The 22,777-nt window shown below is 36.6% G+C and overlaps 4 protein-coding genes across 6 annotated transcripts in view; 2 read left to right on the plus strand and 2 right to left on the minus strand.

Moving 5' to 3' along the window:
- Window positions 1-14,426, plus strand: part of Gs2 (glutamine synthetase 2) — a 31,898-nt gene extending 17,472 nt beyond the window's left edge. For both annotated transcript variants that reach the window (XM_076325998.1, XM_076325999.1), the window contains exons 2-3: window positions 7,794-7,984; window positions 11,857-14,426. In XM_076325998.1, coding sequence (XP_076182113.1) covers window positions 7,801-7,984; window positions 11,857-12,782 — 1,110 coding nt within the window. In that variant the 5' untranslated portion in view covers window positions 7,794-7,800 and the 3' untranslated portion in view covers window positions 12,783-14,426. The remainder of the gene's footprint in view (window positions 1-7,793; window positions 7,985-11,856) is intronic.
- Surf1 (surfeit locus protein 1) lies at window positions 13,976-16,434 on the minus strand. Its single transcript, XM_076326000.1, has 5 exons — window positions 16,162-16,434; window positions 15,877-15,998; window positions 15,605-15,799; window positions 15,357-15,530; window positions 13,976-15,233 (listed from the first exon to the last, which is right to left on the minus strand). The coding sequence occupies exons 1-5, from the start codon at window positions 16,384-16,386 to the stop codon at window positions 15,017-15,019; spliced, it is 933 nt and encodes a 310-aa protein (XP_076182115.1). The 5' UTR covers window positions 16,387-16,434; the 3' UTR covers window positions 13,976-15,016.
- Window positions 16,435-17,167: 733 nt separating this feature from the next.
- Rpl14 (ribosomal protein L14) lies at window positions 17,168-18,360 on the plus strand. 2 transcript variants are annotated; one of them, XM_076325422.1, is made up of 4 exons: window positions 17,168-17,186; window positions 17,534-17,635; window positions 17,869-18,063; window positions 18,175-18,360. In XM_076325422.1, exons 1-4 carry the CDS (start codon window positions 17,184-17,186, stop codon window positions 18,319-18,321), a joined length of 447 nt encoding a protein of 148 aa, XP_076181537.1. In that variant the 5' UTR covers window positions 17,168-17,183; the 3' UTR covers window positions 18,322-18,360. The 2 variants fall into 2 exon arrangements, with proteins under 2 accessions (XP_076181537.1, XP_076181538.1); XM_076325423.1 differs by lacking the exon at window positions 17,168-17,186 and adding an exon at window positions 17,326-17,380.
- A 9-nt stretch (window positions 18,361-18,369) lies between these two features.
- LOC143153829 (KIF-binding protein) lies at window positions 18,370-21,155 on the minus strand. The gene has a single exon (XM_076325420.1). The coding sequence runs from the start codon at window positions 20,643-20,645 to the stop codon at window positions 18,843-18,845; it is 1,803 nt and encodes a 600-aa protein (XP_076181535.1). The 5' UTR covers window positions 20,646-21,155; the 3' UTR covers window positions 18,370-18,842.
- Window positions 21,156-22,777: the final 1,622 nt, after the last annotated feature.

The following is a 22,777-nucleotide window of genomic DNA, read 5'->3' on the forward strand; positions in this document are numbered from 1 at the left end:
AATGTTGCGTCGGTTTGCATTCTGAAGAGTTTTCTTTTGTTTTGTAACCCGGTTCTCCTGTTTCTAGAGTTGCCGTTCTCGACATTTATCTGCTGCACTTTGTTCAAGCAAGAACGTGTGTACCTAAACTCAACTAAATTGTTATCGCGTTCGAATGCTATTATATTTGATCGTTATTTGTTATCAAACTTTCCGAGTATTTTGACAATTGTTTCAGTTTTTGAGATAAGTTTAAATTATTATATCGTTTGTTTTATCGTATATACGTATACCAAACTACATTTTTTTGTTGAGAAAAATAACAATCATTTTCAAATAACTACAAATAAATATTTTGAGCAGTTTTAATAAAATATATAACAATGAAAAGAAAAAAAAACAATTGTTAAAAATTAAATCGTCCTAAATAATCGGCGTATACTGTTTGGTTGTAGCACCAATTTGATTAACAGAGGAAGAGAGAGGACCTATCGATCCTTTAGATTTCTTTGCGTAATTTTAGGCATTAATTCCTTGAATTAATTTGTCGATTGTATCTTGAACAATGCTCTTCCAATGTTCGTTTGACAATTTCCAAAAATGTTCTTTCGACGTTCCCAATCATTGGGAACCGACTCGTAGAATAACGTGTGATAAATAGAGGGCAGCTTACGTTTTACAAGGCTCGTAGTTGGTCATATCCGTGACGAAATTCGGGTTGGTCCAAACAGTTGTCACGCCTTGTATATTGACTTGGAAAAAACTTGTTCGTACTACCACAAATGTGAAGGCGCGTGTCGACTTCCGATTGGTAGCGTACGGTATTGCGCAAGCTGATTGCCGATGATTCCACCGCATTTGTGGTAGTATGGCAAGTTTTTTGAAGCCAATGGATCTATACACAGAGTGTGCCTAAAGTAACCGAGCAAATTCTAAACTTGTCCAATATTAACATTCGTAACATTATTACTTATTATTAACGTATTAACATAGTAACGTATAAACATTGATGAAAGAAAATTTTCAATTGTTGGTTAACTTTTCGGTAGAATCCTTAACACGCGGTAGGATTTACATTCCCTCTGTAATCTAACAAATTGATAAGTTAACGAATTCTTATAAATCTAAAATTGTTTGCCAACTTTTTAATAAAACCCTTAACTTAAACTATGGTTTAGATTTGTTCTGTAATGTAAGATTTTCATAAAAAATTGAACGTTTAATTTAAAAAGGCAAAGTTGATTTTCGAATCTTTACGTTCCTGCTCGAAAAGAACTTCTCTCTAATTAAAATAGCGAAGATATCGAGAAAATCTATTACTCGTAGGATACCCTGTAATTTGAACCGGTGCTTGCGAAATTGACCCGTGTCTTAAAATATTTTCTCCTTCTTAAACTCTGACGCAAAATTCGTGATACATTCGATACCTTCGAACCTTTTATTCGAACCACTGTTACAATATCTATTCGTAATTTCTGTGTATCCAGTGTTCGCGCGAAGCGCTGCTACACTGTACGAAACATTGCGATCAAGACGTTTCTTTTATACGTTAATAAAAATAGAAACGCAGAGAGGGACTCTATGCTACGAGATTTAGAAGAGGCTCATATTTTTTTTGGTAAGTTACTTGAAGTGTTTATTGAGAAGCGGTAGAAGGTTAGCCGCGATAACGAAGAACTAATTACTTGGACGGGTTTGATTCGTTTATCAAGTTGGGTACATACGAGTATGTACACGAATCGACATTGTGAAATTTTATTGACCGGATTACGGAACCGTCGTTCTTTATCCACGATTCACAGACGACTCTCTTTATCGGAGAACTTACGAGAGCATCGACAGAGTGGCGTTGTACGTGAAACCGGTAAATTGCACGGTGCATTTCACAACGTTTTGCGCATTCCAGAGGTGAATGAGATTCCTTGGAAAATTGTATACAATAATGTACGTTTAACTTTCACTGGTATCTACACGGTTAATTTTCCACGATTCATCTTCCTCCCGTTTAATGTCTCGAGCCCGAAAAAATCTAACCCAGCGGAAAAGAATAAACAGTAGATACATACGCGGTCGTACATTAACAGCAGTCTGATTTATCTTGCGTTTCGACTCATTTTAATCAGAAGAATAGATACCAACTTTAAATCGATTTTGAATTGATTTCGAATCGATTTTGAATCGATTTTGAATCGATTTTGAATTGATTTTTTACACAGGTAAAGATCGATCTTTCGTTGACTAATTGTGACGCGAATCGATTTTTTTTAACAACAACGGGCTAGACGTATCGATTTTGAATAGATTTTTTACTAAATTGATTTTTTTACCTCGGTAGATCGATTTCTTTGATATCGGTAAATCGAATTGCTAACTTTCTATTCGTATCGAAAAATCGATACTCGTTTCAACGAGAATCGGCATCTCTACTACGGTATCTGTAACACTTTTTTAACTAGCCGCGTTACTAAATGGATCTAAAAGGTTCGATCGATCGAATAAGTTATATTATTATCAACGACTCTTTTCCAATACGTGTTCGTGAGTTTGTTTTCAATAAATTACACAATGGATCGCTATCGGCAGCATTTGAAGTTAAATTTATTATCTCGCAATAATTTTGCACGAAGAAACTTTCTCTCTGCGTCCACTTTTGAAAAAATTTCATTACTTTTATAATTCCGAATGCATTGCATAATTTCGTACTTGCATAATTTCATATGCAATCGTATATGATCGTTTGATTACTTTTTGGTTTACTTTGGTTAACCGAATACTTTGAAACGTGAAACTTTTTTAGACGCAATTCCTTATCGTATGCAAGTCTTTTCTCCTTAAACGCGATGCTCGTTTTTATCAATTGTTGACAACACGTTTCAGACTTGACGGTTTTATCTTTTTTGTAAAATTTCGTAATAAACTGGGCCTCTTCTGTCGCATCTCTGATCCTCCGTTCACGGAGGATACCACCTTTCTTTTGCCATCGATATTCTTCAATTACGATACACTCCTCGTCTTGATGGACCATTGAACGGTATTTGTTTTTCATTTTCGATATTATCCAAAAATTGCTAGATATTATCAACAAACGGACATACAAACAATTCGTGCAAAACCTGAACCTGTGTTCCTTTTTAAAGGAAGAATATAGATACACGATTCTTTACACGATCGATTTATACGCAGACAGTTATTGAGATTCGTTAGTACTATATGTAAATACTCGGAACGTTGCTCGTTACCTTCGACGAGTAAGTAAGGAGTACTCACGGCTCGATAACTGAAAGAAATCCTTGAAGGAGTGGTGTGCAATAAGCTGTAAGAATGGCGAGGATGAGACCCGACGAGGCACAGAGTCGCGTAGCTATCGATCGTAATCTGATATTAATAAAGAAGACCAAAGATGGCAAAGAGAAACGTAGTATTAACGAAGGTATGGTCCTAAAAGTTCGATCGCCACATTATTACAAGGTGAATTAATTATCAAATAAACTTATAGTTTAATCACTTTGGATTATTAAATTATTACAAGACAAACTACTAATTATCCATCATCTACGTGATCGTTAGGTAACCGATATTTTGCAACCTTCGCCTCTTTGACTTCGCTAACGGATGCCATAAATTAACAAAAATTAACATTACAAAATTCAAACTGAAATACGTACACAGCTTTAACGCTAAAACTACCGACAGATTCCGCAATATTGACACGTTGATCGGCAGTTTTCCTAAAAAATTGATATTCGAGGATGCTCCGAGATGCAACACCGACCGTTCGATAGGATTTTGCATAGTAATAGGTCTTGAGACACCGAAGGCATTAATACCTACACGGTTTTGAGGGTAGTAGTTGACGAGGTATTTAATGTTAAAGTTTTGGCAAGTCTTATCCCCTAATGTATCATCATAATTGACAACTGCGCGCTTGGAACTCGAGCCCTATTTCACTGTGCAAGACATCGTTAGAAATTCAATGTTACGCCTTGAGACCTCTCCTTGCGAGGAACGTAGCAAGTGAAACTGAATGAATTAATATATTTGTTTTTGAAAGAATCAATCAGTAAGGAACGAAAGTCAAAGTTTCTTTTGTACATAACTTAAAGGCACTTTAAGATTGAATAGAATTAAGATACGAGACAATGTCGTTCTTTGACCAAATAAACGATATATTGTATAACAATTATAGTAATCTTTCCGACTTGTACGTTTCTGACGTATTTATATTTTATTAGAATTTCAGAAGTACTTTGCGCATTTTTTTTTTACATTAATAATAAACCTTTGCGTATCTATCGATTGGCTCTATTCTCCGTTACGTATGTGCACTTGTATCCATAGATTTCCCCCGTGTTTTCCCTTTTTCTTCTATCGCTATAATTCTACCCCAAACGAAACAACTTCCGATACCATCGACAATAAAATGTAAATATTATCCCTTTTAAATAGCCGTTCCGTCGGACGGTACATTTGTCCTCGTCACCCGATCACTTACAGACTCCTTGTATCTCCCTATAAAAATAAATATTGCACAATAATATTATTACGTTGAACGCTAAAAACAATAGATCGACCGCGACGAAGCCGCAATAACCAACCACAACCGAAGCGAGCAAATTACATCCGCGGGATGTGTTTCGTGGGAAATAAAAGGAATTATCCATAATGATCCGTTGTTCCGCAATCAAACAATCATTGAGCAGTTCTATTACGAACGATCAGACCATTTGACGTTTGCGGTAGAAGAAAAATGACGAGCTTCTGTCACGCGACACGAAATTTTGTTCCGCCGTAAAAACGCATCGCAAAGGACACGTAACAGAAATTGAAAATTATCCCGCGTGTCCACCGTATTCATCGGACGTTACCTCGCCCGACGATATTTTCCAAAGTTTTACAAATTATTTGAATAAAAAGACGTCGAGGGTAACGCACCGTGTCGAATGAAAATTTCCCCTTACTATTTCCTCCTATTTCGAATATTTACAAATATTTCTACAACGATTACATTAGTAGCTTTTTCACTTCCGATTAGGTTGAACGAGTATTGCGGAAAATGTTACCACATACGCGTAAGATGTTACGATTCTAGCGAGTGTTGAAATTGGCATTGGGAAAATTTCTTCTACACGAAAGATAGAAAAACCGATTAAAATATACGAAAGGTGATTGTAGAAAACGCTGGATACGAATTATGAGTTTATTCTCAACTTTTTTGCCATTTTCTTTTAACCATCGATATATATATATATATATATATATATATATATATATTGTACACGTGGATTAATAGTGTTTTGGATACAAGTAATTTTCAAAAGGAGTTCGGAACAAGTAAATTGACCCCATTGGTAGTTTTAATGTTAAAATCGAATCGATCGAAGAAGCATTTGTACGATATGCTAAAAATGACAAATCGAGCCTAATTAATCGTTTCAACACGAACTAGCCAACAACATTCGTATACGACCAATTTTGAAAAGATTAATTAAAAAGCATTCCATAGTTTTAACGTGCTGATAAATGTTACGAACCGTTGGGAATACATCTACACGGTATTGGCAAACGATCCAACTGTAATAAACTTTGCCGAATGTTGACGAACAAATTGCAAATTATAAGAAGAGAATACGCAGAAAAGAGAAAAGATTAATACGATTCGACGTTTGTAGAAAACTACTATTTTGTACAAGATTATTCGTTGTGATTGTTCGGAAAATGTTGGATAGATATATTCGGTATTAAAGATACTAAATTTACGTTTGTGTTATCATCACCGATTGATCCTAAAAAGATCAAGGAAGTAGGGAGAGAATTTGTCGAGCTCGCCGATCGGATAATCTTAAAAAGATATTATTTTTCTCGTATAAGATATTTAAAAAATATGACTTATCGTCGGTTGCATCTCTCGGATTAATATTTTAGAACAAACTAGTAACTCGTGCTGCGAGTGTGCCGGGTGGAATAAGAAAATATTTATACACCAAGAGTTTTTGTAATCGAGACAAACGATCGATTCTGAATGGTACCAAAAGAGGACACGAAAGACTGAAAGCGACAATTAGAAACAGACGTCCAGTTTTGACGAATAATAGAGGTGTTATTCTTCGACGCATCAGTGCCAGATCCACATTCGTCGTTGATGACTGGGCAGAAATGAAACGAATTCCGTGTGGAAAACGCAAAGTCGCTTATCGCGTACGTCCGATCTTGCATGCCGGTATTCTTATCTGTCTCGGTCTCTGAAAATATTTTTCAGTGAAATAATGTTTAGAAACGAATACGATGTTTCAACGGGACTGAGAAAATATTTTAATTTTAAAGGAGAAAGTAAGTTTCTACATCGAAAGTGTCATTGTATCCTCGGAAAGATACACCGATCGAGATTAGAGGGAGTCGGATTTTATCGTCGATGTAGCCGATAGTATCAAAAACGGTAAAACTTTTATAACATAAATTCCGTTCGGTTGTATTCTTATTCGTGTCTAATTATATCGCTTGTTACATTCTTTTATTTTAAAATACTGACTGTTCAATTTTTATAGAGTTAACGAGCAGTTAGATTTACAAATATTCGCTACGCGACATCAAACATACGTATACACGTATCCCACGAAATATTCGGTGTTCACCGTGAATGGAAAAAAGAAAAAAAAGAAAAAAAAAAGAAAAAAAAAGAAACGATTAGCACGTAGCGGATAGTTTATCCGCTAAAACTTTTCGTACCTATCGCGTATCCTTTCGGTATTCGAGAATCGGTGGTTTCAACGTGCATCTCTCGGAGCAAGAAATACCAAGAATAAACAGAAACGTCCTTTGTTGTTTGCGTGTACGATTACGATATCGGTTAAAGACCTTAAAAACATTGTAGAAGCGCGTTGTTGCCTGTAGGCGATCCGCAGCATACGTACTCCCGAGCACACGCGAGAACCGCGTGCATGCCGCGTGATGTCCGATGCGAGTTGCGTGATACGTGGGCGCACCTATCTTTCTGGCCCACTAAGAATAAATCGGGAGAATCTTGTGTGCTCACGTGTCGCTACCTCTGTTACGCGCGATTGAATCCCCATAACGTGTCACGCGAGTACGCGTTCTCATCGATCGTGGCGCCACCGTCCAATCGAATACGGACTCGTGATCCTCAATGGCATTTCGAAACGAATGCGATCCGAATTTCCAAACATTTTCCTCGCAACGAACGAATCCCTTCTATCCTTTCGCACAATTTTCAAATCCAAGATGTTCGACGGTGTTCGAAATGTCGCGTAACGTAACGTCGATTACGTATCAATTTTAACGAAACTTTACAAACGGAACGTAAAATACGAAAAAAATATTTCATCCGATAAAGTTTGTGTTTCGATCGTTAATTCCGTAAGTATCTGTGACAGTATCGCTCAAGGTGAAGCAGTGACTGTGGTTAAAGTTTCGAAATTATGCTACCTGTGCTACCATGCTTGTGTACTCGTTGTTGCGCAAACATAGGTTTTGTACTCGACCGTTAAAAAGACAATCAATGGCCGATAATTAACAAAGAAGACCATTCTTGGGTACTTATTAAACGCAACGTATCAGTGACGGAAAGAACGTTTCGTTTATCGCTACACGATGAAATTGGGAAAACATATTTTATTTTTGCAAAAATACGATGGCGTCCTTCCCTGGATCGATTTCATTAACGCGTCGACTCCTCCCTCGTGTACCGCTTTCTAGGTTGACATTGAACGTTTAAAAATAACAACTATTATCTCCGTAACGGTTGTGAAACGTGTGCAGAAATAAATGTAAACGTCAAATATTTTTCTATTTTGTTACAGCATCGTGATGTCGCGTTCCATGCTGAGGGAGTCGCCGAACGCGGCCTTGGACAAGACCTTATTGAACAGGTACTTTAACCTGCCTCAACCGGAAGATAAAATTCAGGCAAAGTACATTTGGATCGACGGTACTGGCGAATCTATGCGAAGTAAAACTAGAACGGTCGAGTTCGTACCGCAAAGCCCATCAGGTTGGTAAATGATTTTCGATACCCTCGAATTTTTCTATTCGAGATAGAAAAACTGTTCTCCGAATAGTTACATACACAATCGATTAGAATTTACGGTAGTTGTTTGGAAGTTTGCCCTTCTTGACCGTGTCGATGATCTTGAAATGTATCATCAAAGTCATCGTTTTGAACAATTTTTTCCTATACGCGTTACTCGGTTAAGTTTCCAAGATAATTGACCAAAGACCGTTTATACCGCTATTTTTTTAGTTTGTGCAAAAACTGTTTATACCGCGACGCTACAGTATGGAAGGTAAATCGTAGAAAAGATATCTCTTCGTGGATTCGGAGACAGCTCGTAAAAGTTTGCTCTCGAGGCGTTTAAAAGCCCAATTCTGTCCTAATCTGACCTAACCTGACTCAACCGATCCAATCCGACCAAGGGGAGCCCCTTCCTCGTCCATACGTTGACGTTTTAAATCCCTCTGCAAACAGTTACGCGTTAAAAGAATTTGAAGTTTACGGTCTTTAATTTAATATCCACGTCAAAGGAATTTAGAATTTCAACGCGTGCACCCGATCGGATGCATTTTTCTTACGAGAGGCCGTTTTATCGGTTCGAATGTAATTTAAAAATTTAAAGAACGTGACTTTTACAATGATGTGTATTTAAAAAATTTTTAACAACCGTTCGAGATACGTTTAAATACCGCTAGAGGCTATCGCGTATCCAAGTTTTAGTAAAATTCCAAACGTTGCTTCGAGAAATGCCCGATTGCGCACGAAACCACCCTTTGGATGAATAAAATTATAGTAAAATTTAAAATATTTCCCACCGCAGGGCTAATATTTCTCGGTACTCGGCATACGTGTAGCAGTATTACCGTACTATCGCAAACGCACGGCGGTTATCGCCGATCGACTTGTGCATCGAACCGCGTCCTACGATACGATCGAACTTGAAACGCGCTTATGTATTTATAGTACGTAAAGTGGTCAAATATTTTGAAAATCGCTCGCGGTAACTGATATTGAAAATCGTCCATTTGTAAAATCTAGGAATTCCTAGAACTAGATCGAACTAAAGAAAGATCGAACCGTTGGAATGAATCGAGTAATTTGAGTGGCTCGAAAGAAGACGCGCAATGTAAATTCGGAACGTTCTTTCGAACCGAGCAAGAGTCGGATTTTCTTCCCGGAGCTGAAGAAAATAGACCAATAGCTGCGGACCGTTCGACCGTTCGACCGTTCGACCGTTCGACCGTTCGACCGATCGCGCAGATATTAATGTAAACATTGGTATCTCGTCTCTTTGGATGGACTGTACGTCCTGGATATCACGAGGACGTCGCGATACAAATCGTTACGAACGATTTCTTTGATCGTCGAAAACGAAGATTGAGATTTTTTTCCGCCGAAGCACGTGTAAGTGGTTTTACGATACGCGAGTCACGTGACACGCAACTCGGTCAGTCAACGTTGCACGATTAACTTAATATACGTCTCGAAGTTATCCATTGCGAAACTAGCGAGTTATCGTGGCTTACGTGCAACCGAAATACTATCCAATCGCATTTCGTGTTTGCTTCACGATTAAAGCTACAAATGATAAAACACGGCTCGGTGACTGCTTAACATTCTTTCTGTACAGTATCTATTTTTCTTTCGTCTGGAACATTTGTTTTGTTTCCATCCCACAAGACAACCTTGACTCGTGCATGCAATTCGAGCGGCAAACACGGTGCACGATGAATGTTAATCGCATCTAAGATCCACGGTGCAAATACTTGTGCGATACTTTTCTATATATATATATATATCTATACGTATATATACTATATTTATATCAACTACGACCGTTTGTCACTGTCAATGACGTTCGTCTATATTCATGACATTCTGCGTGCGCTACAAAACCATTAATATCCGGAGAACGCAGAATGCATAGAAATATTATACCTTAGGATGCTGGATTTATAGTAGCGTCTAGCGGCAGGTTCTATGATCACGGATGATAAAATCGATCTCGATTTCGGTCAATATACTATTAGTATTTCCTAATATTGTCTTCGATGGTCTTTACTCGTTACTTCCCAAAGATTCTATAACATCTTTGACCGACGATCAAATTCAATTACGGTAGACTCTCGATTATTCGGTCCTGCTTTAACCGGTCACGTTTCTTTTTCAACGCGGACACAATTTTCCGGTAGAAAAATGATCGAAAAATGATCTTTCCGATTTATTCAACGGCACTCGTTGGAATGGAGTTCGTTTCGTTCGCGGTGGCACTGTTGCGTCCAAGTATTATATAACACCTCTGTTATTCGCTTTCAGTCTTTCGAGTTCCTTTTTCATACTTTTCAGAATCTTTCTTCTGTATTATAATTGTTGCATGTGGTAGTTCACGGTGTAGAAATGTTTTCTTACTCGATTCTGTATACCGTATTCTCTCTCGGTGGTGCAAAGACGGGTATTCTCTACGGTTAGACGGGTGGGTTGTCACGGTTCACTGTACGCTGGTTTCGTTACGAGATTCCATCGAATCCATGTTTCATCGTTGTTCGTCGAAAGGTACAGAAATGGCACTGAAAGAGCAACGAAGAACAAATCGTAAAAACGTTAGCCAATTTCTTTTCTTATTGTTTATGCGATACTCGCTCGCATCGCTGTAAAACGAATCCACCGCGTCCATTAACGTAATCCGTTTTACAATCTCGGTTGATAAAAAAATATTGATCTTTCCGCGGTACAACTTGTAAAACGTCGTCGTCGGTCTTTCGCAACAAGAATCGCGCTTAAGACTTTGTCGCACGAGTCTCTTCTGCGTGAAGTAAAATCGCAATGGTATCTACAACGAATTCGAAAAAAGAAAAAGAAAAAGAAATTGCGTTGAAACGTTAAAGTAGAAACGTAGGTAAAACGTAGGTAAAGAAAAGTACAAAGATATTGATAATTGATCTGTTAACGAAGCTAACGGAAAGTGAATCGGTGCGTAATCGCACGCAATACTATATGCGAGCACCCGAGATCGGTTTTTCAACCGAATTTCCAGGCAACGGCGTTCGAAACGTCTTTCGATGGATTTTGTAAACTCGTAGAGTTAAACGAAAAGTAAAATACATCGTTTTTATTTTAAATCGAATCGGAATTTTTACGAAGAACGATTTTCCAATAAAAATTGTAAAATTCCAGTCGCTCGGTCCGTCGCGGGAAGTTTTCCTTTACCACGAAGGCCTTTGGTCTTCCCTTTGCCCTCGCGTAGCCTCGAACCGCGACCCACTTTTCAATACGATTAATGCTTTCTTTCTCCGTTAGTATTCGTATATTACCCGTATAGCATCGATTCGACAACACGAAACGTATTCAGGCGTTGTATTATCGAGCGGCTTACTCGAGAGCTCTGACACCTTCGTCGTAAAATGTTATATTTCACTTGGTCGCTGCGAATCTCGTATCTCGGTACTTCCGAAACGTACTATATTCGTGGAATGTCGAGCTTTTCAAAAATGCGAGAAACGTCGAGCTTTTTTAAATCGTCAAGGTGTTGCGCGTCAAGGTATGCTCGCGATACCAGCGGTTCAGGCGACCACGGGACCACACCTGGGTTCGAAAGGACTCGTAATTTCACCTTCCTTGCGTAAACATTTCGAATAAAAATTCCATTCATTTATCGTACCTTTTTCAATTTCCAAGGAAAGATTAGATTCAGTTTCGTCGTTTCGTCGTTTCGTCGTTTCGTCGTTCCGTCTAAAAGGGAACGACGCGGACCGTTGGAGTGGGGTGTAATAACCGAAGCGTTGAATCCCACGACTGTGATATTACCGTATAACGGTAATCGCTGCCAATTAAATATTTCGTACGGAAGCGTATATCGATTATTTTGTTTGCAGAGTTGCCGATTTGGACGTACGATGGTAGCTCGACGTATCAAGCGGACGGAGCGAATAGCGATATTTATCTGTGCCCGGTGGCGATCTACAACGATCCGTTCCGTCGCGGTAACAACAAACTGGTGCTCTGCGACACTTACAACAGCGACAAAACCCCGACGGCTACCAATAAACGTATCTCGGCAAACAAGGCAATGGAAGCTGCCAAAGACCAGGATCCTTGGTTCGGGATCGAGCAGGAGTACACTTTCCTGGACGTCGACAGAAGGCCGCTCGGCTGGCCGAAACACGGATTCCCGGGACCCCAGGGACCGTATTATTGCGGGGTCGGGGCCGACAAGGTTATCGGTCGTGAAATCGTCGAGGCTCATTACCGAGCTTGTCTTTACGCGGGCGTGAAAATCGCTGGCACGAACGCCGAAGTGATGCCGTCCCAATGGGAGTTCCAGGTCGGTCCTTGCACCGGTATATCCGCCGGCGACGATCTATGGATCGCTAGGTTTATCCTTCATCGCGTGGCCGAAGAGTACGGTGTGATCGTCACCTTGGATCCGAAACCGATGGAAGGTTCGTGGAACGGAGCCGGTGCGCATACGAATTTCTCGACGAAAGCGATGCGCGCCGAGAACGGTATCGCCGAGATCGAGAAGGCCATCGACAAGCTGAGCAAACAACACCTAAGACACATACAGGCGTACGATCCGCGCGGAGGGAAAGACAACGAACGTCGTCTAACTGGAAAATGCGAAACCAGTAGTATACACGATTTCAGCGCCGGCGTGGCCAATCGTAATGTTAGCATTCGTGTCCCCCGCGGCGTGGCCGAGGAGAAGAAAGGTTATCTAGAGGACAGACGACCTAGCAGCAATTGCGATCCTTACTCTGTCTGCGATGCTCTCGTGCGTACCTGCGTCCTTAACGAGTAAAATAATCCGTCTCGATGATAGCATTGTCCAGAAAAGAGGAATTCGACGACAAATTGGTTGGTAGCGCCACAGTGATTCTACCATTAGCGAACGTGTTCCGTGCGTGTAAACACCTGCTGGCTAAAGGACTCACTCTAGGGAAAATGAAATCGTCCAAGGCCAACGATTTTCGTCAAAATAGAATCACTTTTACAACGAATTCGTGCTATGTCGAAAGCGAAGCAAATAAAATCGTTTTACATCGCTAATCCGTGCCGATTTGAAATCAGCATCGATAAACGTCTAGTAAATAGAAATAAGTAGATAGAATTGCTTTTAAAGGCTCTCGTTTCGAAAGCAAACGATAAACGATAAACGGTAAACGGCAAACGGCAAACGGCAAACGGCAAACGGCAAACGGCAAAAGGAGGAGAAAAGTAAAGTCGAACGAGACATTCGATGAGAATTATTTTCTGTTATCCGAACCAATCTACGTCGTAAAATTATCGCCGATAGAGCGATCTAAAATTCGTATTTTATACTTTTAAAAACTACCCTAGGCTCGATGAGTATCCCTATATCTCAATATGTAGCGAAAGGTTGATTTTAGGGTATATCTTATGCACGTAGCATTAATGCTTATTATGTCTACCTATTTAATTTGATAATCTTATAGCAACTGCGACAATAAAGATAAATGTATCGTTTAACGTTATTCCATAGACGTTGCGAAATTAGCATAATTCGGTAACTTTCGATCATTTTGATGTTCGCAAAGAGAAAAGAAAGAAAGTATGTATACCAGATACAAGTATATCTATAAATCTTGGATAAACTTGGTATATTTCGTACAATGTATAGCATTCCTTTGAGCAAATAGCTTGAAAATAATCGGTTAGTTAATTGTTCTCACCTCTGTACTTGAAATGATACCTATGTAGGACATCTTCCAGTAATTACGAATAACAGTTTTTCAAAGTGAGCGCGATAAGCCTTTAAAACACTGTAGGGTCGTCGCATACCTTATCTTTTTGCATCTCTGTTACTTTGATACGCAGAAATGATCACATTTTAACTAAATTAAATTATAGCCGCAACAGCATAAAAGCATGACCTGTATACTGTTTAAAAACGTCTTTCCTCGAGAAATGCAATGGTATAGTCGAAGGGTATAAATACGAGATACAAGGTACTACACTGAAACACTTGGTACGTATAGTTCTTAGACAAATTTAATACTTCTCGTGCTACCTGAAAGTACTGGGGTGCCATGATCAGTTGTATGTCGTTATTACATGAACGTCGATCGCGGAATTTCACAAAGACACAATTATCCGGAAATTGAGCAAAGGCGTTCCTTTCTCACAATTATCATTTGTGCAATTTCTTGCGAATCATGCGTTTGCAAATCTTAGAAAGCGATAATATTGTCGCTTAATTTGATTATATTAGAATATTACGTGATATAATAAAACGAAAGAAAGGTCGATGTAGCATGTACATGGTGTATTTTCATATTTGTATGGTATATTTTCATATCTGTATTTTCTATGCTGACTCCTTTAATGTAATTATATACCATGACCATTGTTGACAATTTTGTTGGTAGTGGTTATTATTGTTGTTGTTATAATAATAATAAAAAGCGACGTTTTTGATGAAAAATTACTATTCTCTTATTAGTACAAAACATTCACTTTGTTACACTATAAACCAAAAACTTTTACAAACACTGTGTGCACTTATTTTATCCGGTCGATTGCAAGTTTTAAACTGCGCAACACTATTTAGGTATAAATATGAAACAAAATTAACGAATAATTTTCATATACGGAATGGATTACATAATCGATGACGCGCAAAAAAATTATATAGGAAATAGTTGAATAAAATAGAAAATCTACCTTCTTATGACCACAAATTACAATTGCCCCTTTTTTTTTAAATCGAACCGTACGTTTCTTTTTTATGGATCGATTCTATTTGCTATTCTGTATATAAAAGTATTAGAAAAAGGTGTTTGAAAAATATTTCAAACACAAGAGGATGGTTCGGATGGCTATTATATAACGGTGGAGTATTCAAATACTTTTTTGGAATAAAATACGTCCCTTTTAAAAATATGCTCGAAATACAAAATTTTGATCGTGTCAATTGTCATATCCTAAAGAACAAATGAATTTACATAGCGTTCATCCTCTGGGAATTGCTTTTTTTAGAACTTTAAATATTTATACGTAAAATGCCTAATTATTTCAAAGCACAACTGGCACTTTTTTATAGATTTGCGTAAACCACATGTATGCAGTATACGCAGAAAGAGAATACCATGTAACGAGATAACTTAAATGATCGTTTCTTATTTTCATACTTGTTTGCCCGCCCACTGGAAATTTAGGAGCATCTTTATTGTAAACCATTTCTATATATATGGGATCTGTTTCTGCTTTTTTAGCCATTAAATTCACATCTCTGAAAAAATATTAATCTCGATAATATTCTTACAAAATGAATAGAACTCAAATTTGTTTAAGCTAAACAAATCGTATTAGTAAAGACTTGCATAACATCTTATATAGTACAACGCTTCTTTACCTGTAATGCCATATATTATCTTTTATGTTGTGTGGAGGAACTAACGGTGGTCGGTTTTCATTCAGTCTTAAAATTCCTGTAATTTCTACTTCGTCTTCTATTTGATATTTTTGTCTTTTCGATAGAGCTGCATTTTTTCTTGGAACCCAACCTCGATTTACCAAGATTGTCAAACTATAAATTTAAGCGAAAGCAAAGTAACGAGACTATATTCGTTTTAAAACGATTCTTTTAACAATTTTACTTACTTCGAATCTGACAGTTTAAAGGGTGTAATAACGCAATATCCAACTTGGTCTTGTTGATTCCCAATCAAAGTACTTTTACTTTCTACGTTATTATTCACTATTAAATTTCTAAAACCTACAATAAATTCGTTTTCATTGATAAATCTTCCTTTTACCTTAACAGGATAATATTCTTTCGATTTCAGTTCTTCTAAGCTAAACAAAATTGTTCAAATTCATTCTGTTGTATAATATTATACAATTAACTATATTATATATTTAAATCGTTTTACTTAGTTGGTAGTTCAATGGGTTCGCATTTGATTCGTTCGTTTATACATTCCAATAAATTTGTTTTCCATATGAGTCTTTTCACCTGCCATGTACCAAGTATAAATGTGACAATTGGTATACTCTAAAGTAATAATTATCATTAATGTTGTTAATTAATTTTCTAAAGCAAGACAAAGAAGTATTTGTTTGCTTGAATTCGTGTAACAGGAATATGTTTCACCAATCACAAACCTATAATTAATTATTTCCAATATATAAACTGCAATTTATGATTTTTTACTTGCCAACAAAAAATATCCATAGTTTCCAATTTTGTTTGTTTGTACATTATCCTTTCTTTTATTTTGGCCTACGAAGAGGTTAGGTTTAGGTATTCGTGTTTTATATCTCTTCTGAATATTTATAATATTACATGACCGAGAAAAGCGTTCCTTATTTAGAAATTGAACAACATTATTATTAAACTGTTTCCCTAATCTTATGAAAACATTTCTAGCTGTGAATTTCATTTTCTATTGATATTGAATGAACATATATGTAACTACGTCACGATCATATTGTGTATGTGTGAATTGTGATCCGGCATCAGATCCTAATGTGATCAGAGCCCAAGTAAAGAAACTTATGAATTATGAGTCAAAAATCAATTTTTTCATTTCCCGTGTCTTTTGGAGCTCTAAAATTGATTGCATTTAAAAATCTTAAAAATTCACGTAAATATCAAGATGTTGTAAAAATTAATTACAGTCTTTCTATTTTTGAATAAAATCAAACGATTTAACAATAATTATTGTTAAACGAAACATTTTTTTCGAACAGTTCTTTTTTACTATAAGCCTCTTTAGTGCTCTTTCGTGGTAGTAGATACACACATGTCTACATACATATGTATGTACGTATAAATGAAACTAAATTAAAAAATAAATATTAATTCATGATTAAATGCTCATTAAAATATTTCAGTTACATAGTTTAGGAAAAACATTTTAAAAATATTTTATGATATTATTCGTTAAAGTCAAGGAAACACTGAAGAATTATTTTTTATAATAACAAAGATTTAAGAAATTGTCTTACGAACATATTTGATTTTTGTTCCACACTCCGAATATAATATTACATTGTATTTTGATTATTTAATTTTGTAAATAATTATAAAATATATTAATTCATATTACAGAACTGGGGAATTTAATGAAAAAAATTTTTATCCGTATTTAAAACAGGAACAAGAAACTCTAATGGTTGGTAATGCTGATATTTTATTCTATTGTAAGCTGTATTGGTCTTTCGCTTCCGATCAACCATGGTAAGTGAGATGCAGTTTTGAACTTATCAATATTACACGTACAATTTCAAGCATTGACATATCAGTTATTGTCTGGATAGTGTATCTTCATTTATTTACCATGTATTTTAATTTATTTTCCACATTTTTCATAATACGTGAAAAATATAAAATATTATTCTATATAACCTTGCATTTCGATTTTCTACCACATGGTAGGTGCATTCTTCTCGTTGTAAACGTTTACACGTAGCGTATAAACGTTTCGATATATTCGCAATAACTAATATAATGATTATTCGTATTAAAATATTTATTTAATAATAGGAAACATAACAAATCCTCTTTCCTTTTTCTTTTTTAAATAGCCGTTCCAAAGGTTTGTTGAGTCCGGCCGCGTTGCCTACGTCTGCGATGGGCCGTATCAAGGCAAACTCATTACAATTGTAGACGTCATTGACCAAAATCGGGTAAGAATGTTGCAAATCTCTTAAATTGCCCATTAAAATATTGTTTGTATTCTAAACTATTGACATTATTATGATATGTACAATAAAACACAATAATGATGATCCAATTATCTTGATAGGAATTGCCGTCTGATATTTCATTGATGCTAACATACTTTAACTGATACCAGATTTTTTAACTTTAGTATAAAAGATTTCATAAGCTTTGTATTAAATTCTAATTATATTTGTAGGTTTTAGTCGATGGCCCTTCAACAAATGTTCCACGTGGTGAGATGAGATTAAATCAGCTTCACTTAACAAAATTTCGTATACGTTTTCCGTATACAGGATCTACCCGTGTTGTACGTAAAGCATGGGAGACTGCAAATATCAATAAACTTTGGAAAGAAACTATGTGGGCAAGAAAGATTGAAGCTAAAAAGAAGGTAAATGTAATATTGAGTCTAAAATTTATTACCTTTTGTTTCTCAAACATTTTGAATAATAGTCAATTTTTGAGTGATAAGTAAGAAAGAAATGAATTTTATCAATTTCAGCGTTTGGAACTCAGTGACTTTGACCGTTTTAAGTTGCGGAAAGCAAGACAAATGCGAAATAAATTTAGGACAGATGTATTTTACAGATTAAAAAAGAAGGTTAAGAAAGCAAAGTCTGCTGGAGGAAAAAAAGTGGAGAAAAAATAACTTCTTATCATATGAAATAAATATAAAATTATAACACTATAGTTGTTTTATGTACACACACCTCTTGTGCTGTTCAATTTATTGAAATGACTCGTTCACTACATAAAGCAACCTCTGGAGTCTTTGTCCCATGTTTAATCAGTCGAATAATGTATAATTATTTTCTGCGCGACTGTATCATAAGTCGCGCATCAGTAGTACAACCCCTGATTTGAAACATTTAATGAATTTAGTTAACCTACGATCAATGCTTACCAAAGATGGGCAGAATTTTATTCAGGTAACGGATAACGAACGAATAACAATTTTTTTGCAATGTTTATTTGATCAGCAGCTCTTCGGTCAAGCTTTTATTTAACGTGAAATATAATTTGGTTGTACATATAATTCAAATTATAGTTCTTATTGCAATACATAACTGTATTTAAATGATACTTATGAAAGGTAGTCAAATATTTGTACGGAGAATGTTCGATTACATCTAAAAACATATTAAGTTGATACAATCTAATATTCAAAATTTATTTGTCAAGTAGTTTATTTGTCTTTACGCAACGTAATTTAAGAATTAATTGCAATAATTCTTTGCAAAGACTCAATTCAATTCTCATTAAATATGCTGCATCGGGAAACTTCTCGCAGTAATTTATAAAAAATTTATACGCATTGATACTCTTTTGAGTGTTTTCACTTAAGGCTATTTCATCTGTAGTTATTATTTTACTATACAATCTACCGAGATTGAAGTAAGAAATCAAAGCTACTTGTAATACGCTATCGGGAAATGGTTCTATTTCAGAATCGGAAGAACGATTCCCTGAAGAATCGAGAAATGATTGAAAATTTTTTATGGCATTTTTTATTAAATGATTGATTTTTGCTGTTGCTTGTGGCGTTAACTTCTCATTTAACGAATGCTGTTGATCAAGTTTTATATCAAGGATGGTGTAATAAGTTTCTCCTAATTCGAACCAGATCTGTCTACAAGCAGACTTGTAGTATTGAGGATTTAATTTATTGATAATATTTTCTAAAATAATGGTTCTTTTCTTGTGCATTTTTGCTTGTCTATCTTCGTGTTCTTCAAAGAATGCTAAATATTTATACGCCTGAGAAATATCTTGTACAATTAATATGTGATCGGATGCATGATCCTCTAGCGTGTAATATAATTTTGCTTGATCCAACCATTTTTGAACATTTAAAAATACCAATCTAGCATCATCGAAATCTAACAAATATTTGTCAGTAATTTGTCTTGCGATCGGTTCGATTTCTTTCTCTACAATATCAAACTTTAAATCTTCAATTTCTTTCGATTTTAAAGGCTCTTTATTATTCGACTCATTGTTCTCTTGCTCCGTTTCATCGTCTTTTAGAAGCCTCTGTTTCGACGAAACCAGAAGCTGAATTCCATATTTAGCCCAACATCTAGCAACATCTGCACTTCTGTACTTGAAATTTTCCCATTCAGCTGCAATTTCTTCACTTTGTCCGTTACTTTTCTCTTTCTTTTTCAATACGTCTTCATATTTTTGTAATATGTAAGATGCAACGGCCAAATGATTTTTAGCTTGGGAAAAGTTGTCAATTTCTATGAAGTATTGCGACAACGTTGCTGCACCTAATGCCCATTCAATGTAATCTGTGTTTTGCATAATGCCATTTTGACCTAACTGCCTGCGTAAAGTCATATGACAATATATCGCGCACTTGTAATGATCTTTTAAAAATCTATATACTTGAGCTAAAATACATAGAGTTACAGTATGAACTTTTTTAAATTCTTCGTTAGGTGTTTCATCGTTTTTGGTTTCTTCGATGTTAGAAATTAAAGATACTACGTTAATAGGGTCATTAGATGTATTACGAATCTTTGTAAAGTCATTATAGATTTGTTCTGCTTGTTCTAAGAAAGTTTTAGCCTTTGCAGGTTGATTCCAACGAAACCATATAACACCTAACTGATTGAGAGAGTCAACTACTGGTAAAACTGCCTCTGGTTTTAGTTCTTTGCCTTTCAATATTTTCAAACATTTCATACATTGCTCTTCTGCAGCTTTTATTTCTTCTGTATCGACATATAATGTACCAAGCTGCGAGTGTACAGTTGCAAGACATATTTCTATCTCTTCGTTATACGCGTTTGTCAGATGATTGATTAAATCTTTTTCCATTACTTTCAGAATTTCTATCGCTTCGTATTTTAGTTTGTAGGGTTCGTTCGGTGTACTAAATTTTTCATGATCGTCTAAGAGTTTTCGAACATCTTTCCACTTTGTCCATATTTTTGGAAACACAGCTGATTTGGTGTTAACTTCCATATTTACTATTTTTATGTCCCGTTACACATGGATTGATACAATATTTAACTTAATTTTCCGTTTATTTGATAAGTTATTACAACTAATTCTTGTTAATATTATAATGTGCTGTACAATAAGCGTATTTGTGTATTATAAGGGGATTCAATATTCTTCCGTAACGCAACTGGTTCGCAAGTTGGAAAGAAATTTTATCGATTAGAGACACCAAGAGACCAAGCTCAGTGACGTACAGGGATGCCAGATTTCCTGCTACCGCTCTGACTCGCTTTGAATTCCTCTTCCTCCACTCGGTGATACGAGGAATTCCAGCCAATCGGCGCGTGGTAGCCGAGGAAACCTAGATATCCCTGCTGACGACCAGTTTATGCTTACATATATAATATGTATGTATGCACATGCATCCACCTTTTCTCTTATTGTTAGAACAAGTATCCTTGGTTGGTGCAAAGCCAGTAATTTTCTCTTGAAGCGACAAATAAATACTTCCAGGCGCGTGCGCGTGTATGTATGTATGTTGTATGTATGTATGATATACGATATATGATGGGTGATGTATGATTTATATAAGATACCATTTTAATATATAAATAATAACGAACTAATTAAAAATTTTATATACGCCAATTTGTCTTGAACTTCGATATCGCGTTACGCGATGCATTGTGCTTTCTGTACAAATTTCATGGGTTTCTTACGCCGATCGTGAATCTCAATTTCTTGACTTTTTGCTCGTTACGAATTTTTGAAAATTTTCTTATTTGTACATTTACATTGTATACCTTGGACAATTTCAAGAAAATAACTTCCAAGTCGGTAAACATGTTTATTGATCGTTTCGGTGATTTTTAGAACAACAGCATTAAATAAATTTATTACAGAAAAAAAAACGTACCGCATCGAGAGAATAGAATGTCCTTACGTAGATACGTTGCTTCCAATTTCCAGTTGTAGGAAAAAGGTCGTCTTTCTCCGCTACTTAAAAATCATACGCGATGGAAAAATGTTATCGCTTTATTCAAATTTAGTGTACGAAATTGTTTGCAAACTGATATTCGCGAACAGAATAGGTTTTCTTTTTTTCTTCTTTTTTCATAGGCTAGGAGCGTGTCGTTTTCCGACTGGTAAAAATCGCTAGGTGTGTTCCACCTTTCAATTGGCAGAAAGCGTTGAGCGTGTCCCGTCTTCTTATTGGGTGAAGAATGCATCTCGGTCTTTCGTTTCACCAATGGGAAATGGGAACACGTCTAAGCGGCTGTCGTGCATCGGTGGTACAGAGCGGATGGAATCATTTCCACCGATCGTACAGACCTGCAACAATTTCGACGACTGCGGAACAATGATTTATCGATTGGGCAGTTCGAATTACTCGATATTTGAAATACGAGGGCGGTCCGATAAGTACTTAGCCTCACCATCCGATGGTCGCCACGATCGCAAGAAAAATTTATTACCGTGTAGTACATTCTTGTAGACAGCTACTGTCAAAATTTCAGCCGAATCGGACTCGTAGTTTTGTTTTGACCGTGCGTGGAAGCAGGTGTGTCCGCGTATTTTAGAAAAATGGAAAAAGAGCAATATCGGTCGGTGATTCGATTCTTGTTTTTGGAAGGGAAATCGCGCAGCGAAATCAAAGAGCACTTGGATGCAGTGTACGGTGACTCTTCTCCTTCGATGGCGACCGTCAAAAGTTGGTTTAACGAGTTTCAACGTGGTCGCACGTCGGTTTTTGATGAGCCACGTCCTCGTACGATCGGCTGATTCGATCTTGACTGGCTCGAACGAAGAATGTAAATACCACACTGTTTGAAAACCTTGACCAGTTACTTTTTCGATTTTATTCGGTGCTTTCCTACGACGATTCGATCGTGTACGGTATTCGTTGAGACCGTAGAAGAAGAAGAAAAAGAAGAAAGAAGAAAGAAGAAAGAAGAAAGAAGAAAGAAGAAAGAAGAAAGAAGAAAGAGGAAGATCGGATAGCAAAAGATTTGCGACTCAGTGGCCGAAAAGAGTCGAGAGTTTCGATCGGTGTTACAATTACGATCTTCGAAATCGCGGTTCCTTGCACGATGTCGGTCGGGCGCAGCAACAGACGCGTAAATCTGTCCCTCCAACAACGGCTCGACATTTTA

This window comes from Ptiloglossa arizonensis, chromosome 13 (genome assembly GCF_051014685.1).
Source record: "Ptiloglossa arizonensis isolate GNS036 chromosome 13, iyPtiAriz1_principal, whole genome shotgun sequence".
Taxonomy (NCBI): Eukaryota; Metazoa; Arthropoda; class Insecta; order Hymenoptera; family Colletidae; genus Ptiloglossa; species Ptiloglossa arizonensis.

Bases quoted from the DNA above. Each gene is read 5' to 3' on its own strand.
- Surf1 (XM_076326000.1), bottom strand. From the start codon at position 16,386: ATGAAATTCACAGCTAGAAATGTTTTCATAAGATTAGGGAAACAGTTT. The intron at 15,531-15,604 runs GTAAGTAAAATT...TTAAATTTATAG, and splicing joins TTTAAACTGTCAGATTCGAA to TTTGACAATCTTGGTAAATC. The intron at 15,234-15,356 runs GTAAAGAAGCGT...ATATTTTTTCAG, and splicing joins GATAATATATGGCATTACAG to AGATGTGAATTTAATGGCTA.
- Rpl14 (XM_076325422.1), top strand. The intron at 17,636-17,868 runs GTAAGAATGTTG...TTATATTTGTAG, and splicing joins ACGTCATTGACCAAAATCGG to GTTTTAGTCGATGGCCCTTC. The intron at 18,064-18,174 runs GTAAATGTAATA...TATCAATTTCAG, and splicing joins AGATTGAAGCTAAAAAGAAG to CGTTTGGAACTCAGTGACTT.
- LOC143153829 (XM_076325420.1), bottom strand. From the start codon at position 20,645: ATGGAAGTTAACACCAAATCAGCTGTGTTTCCAAAAATATGGACAAAG.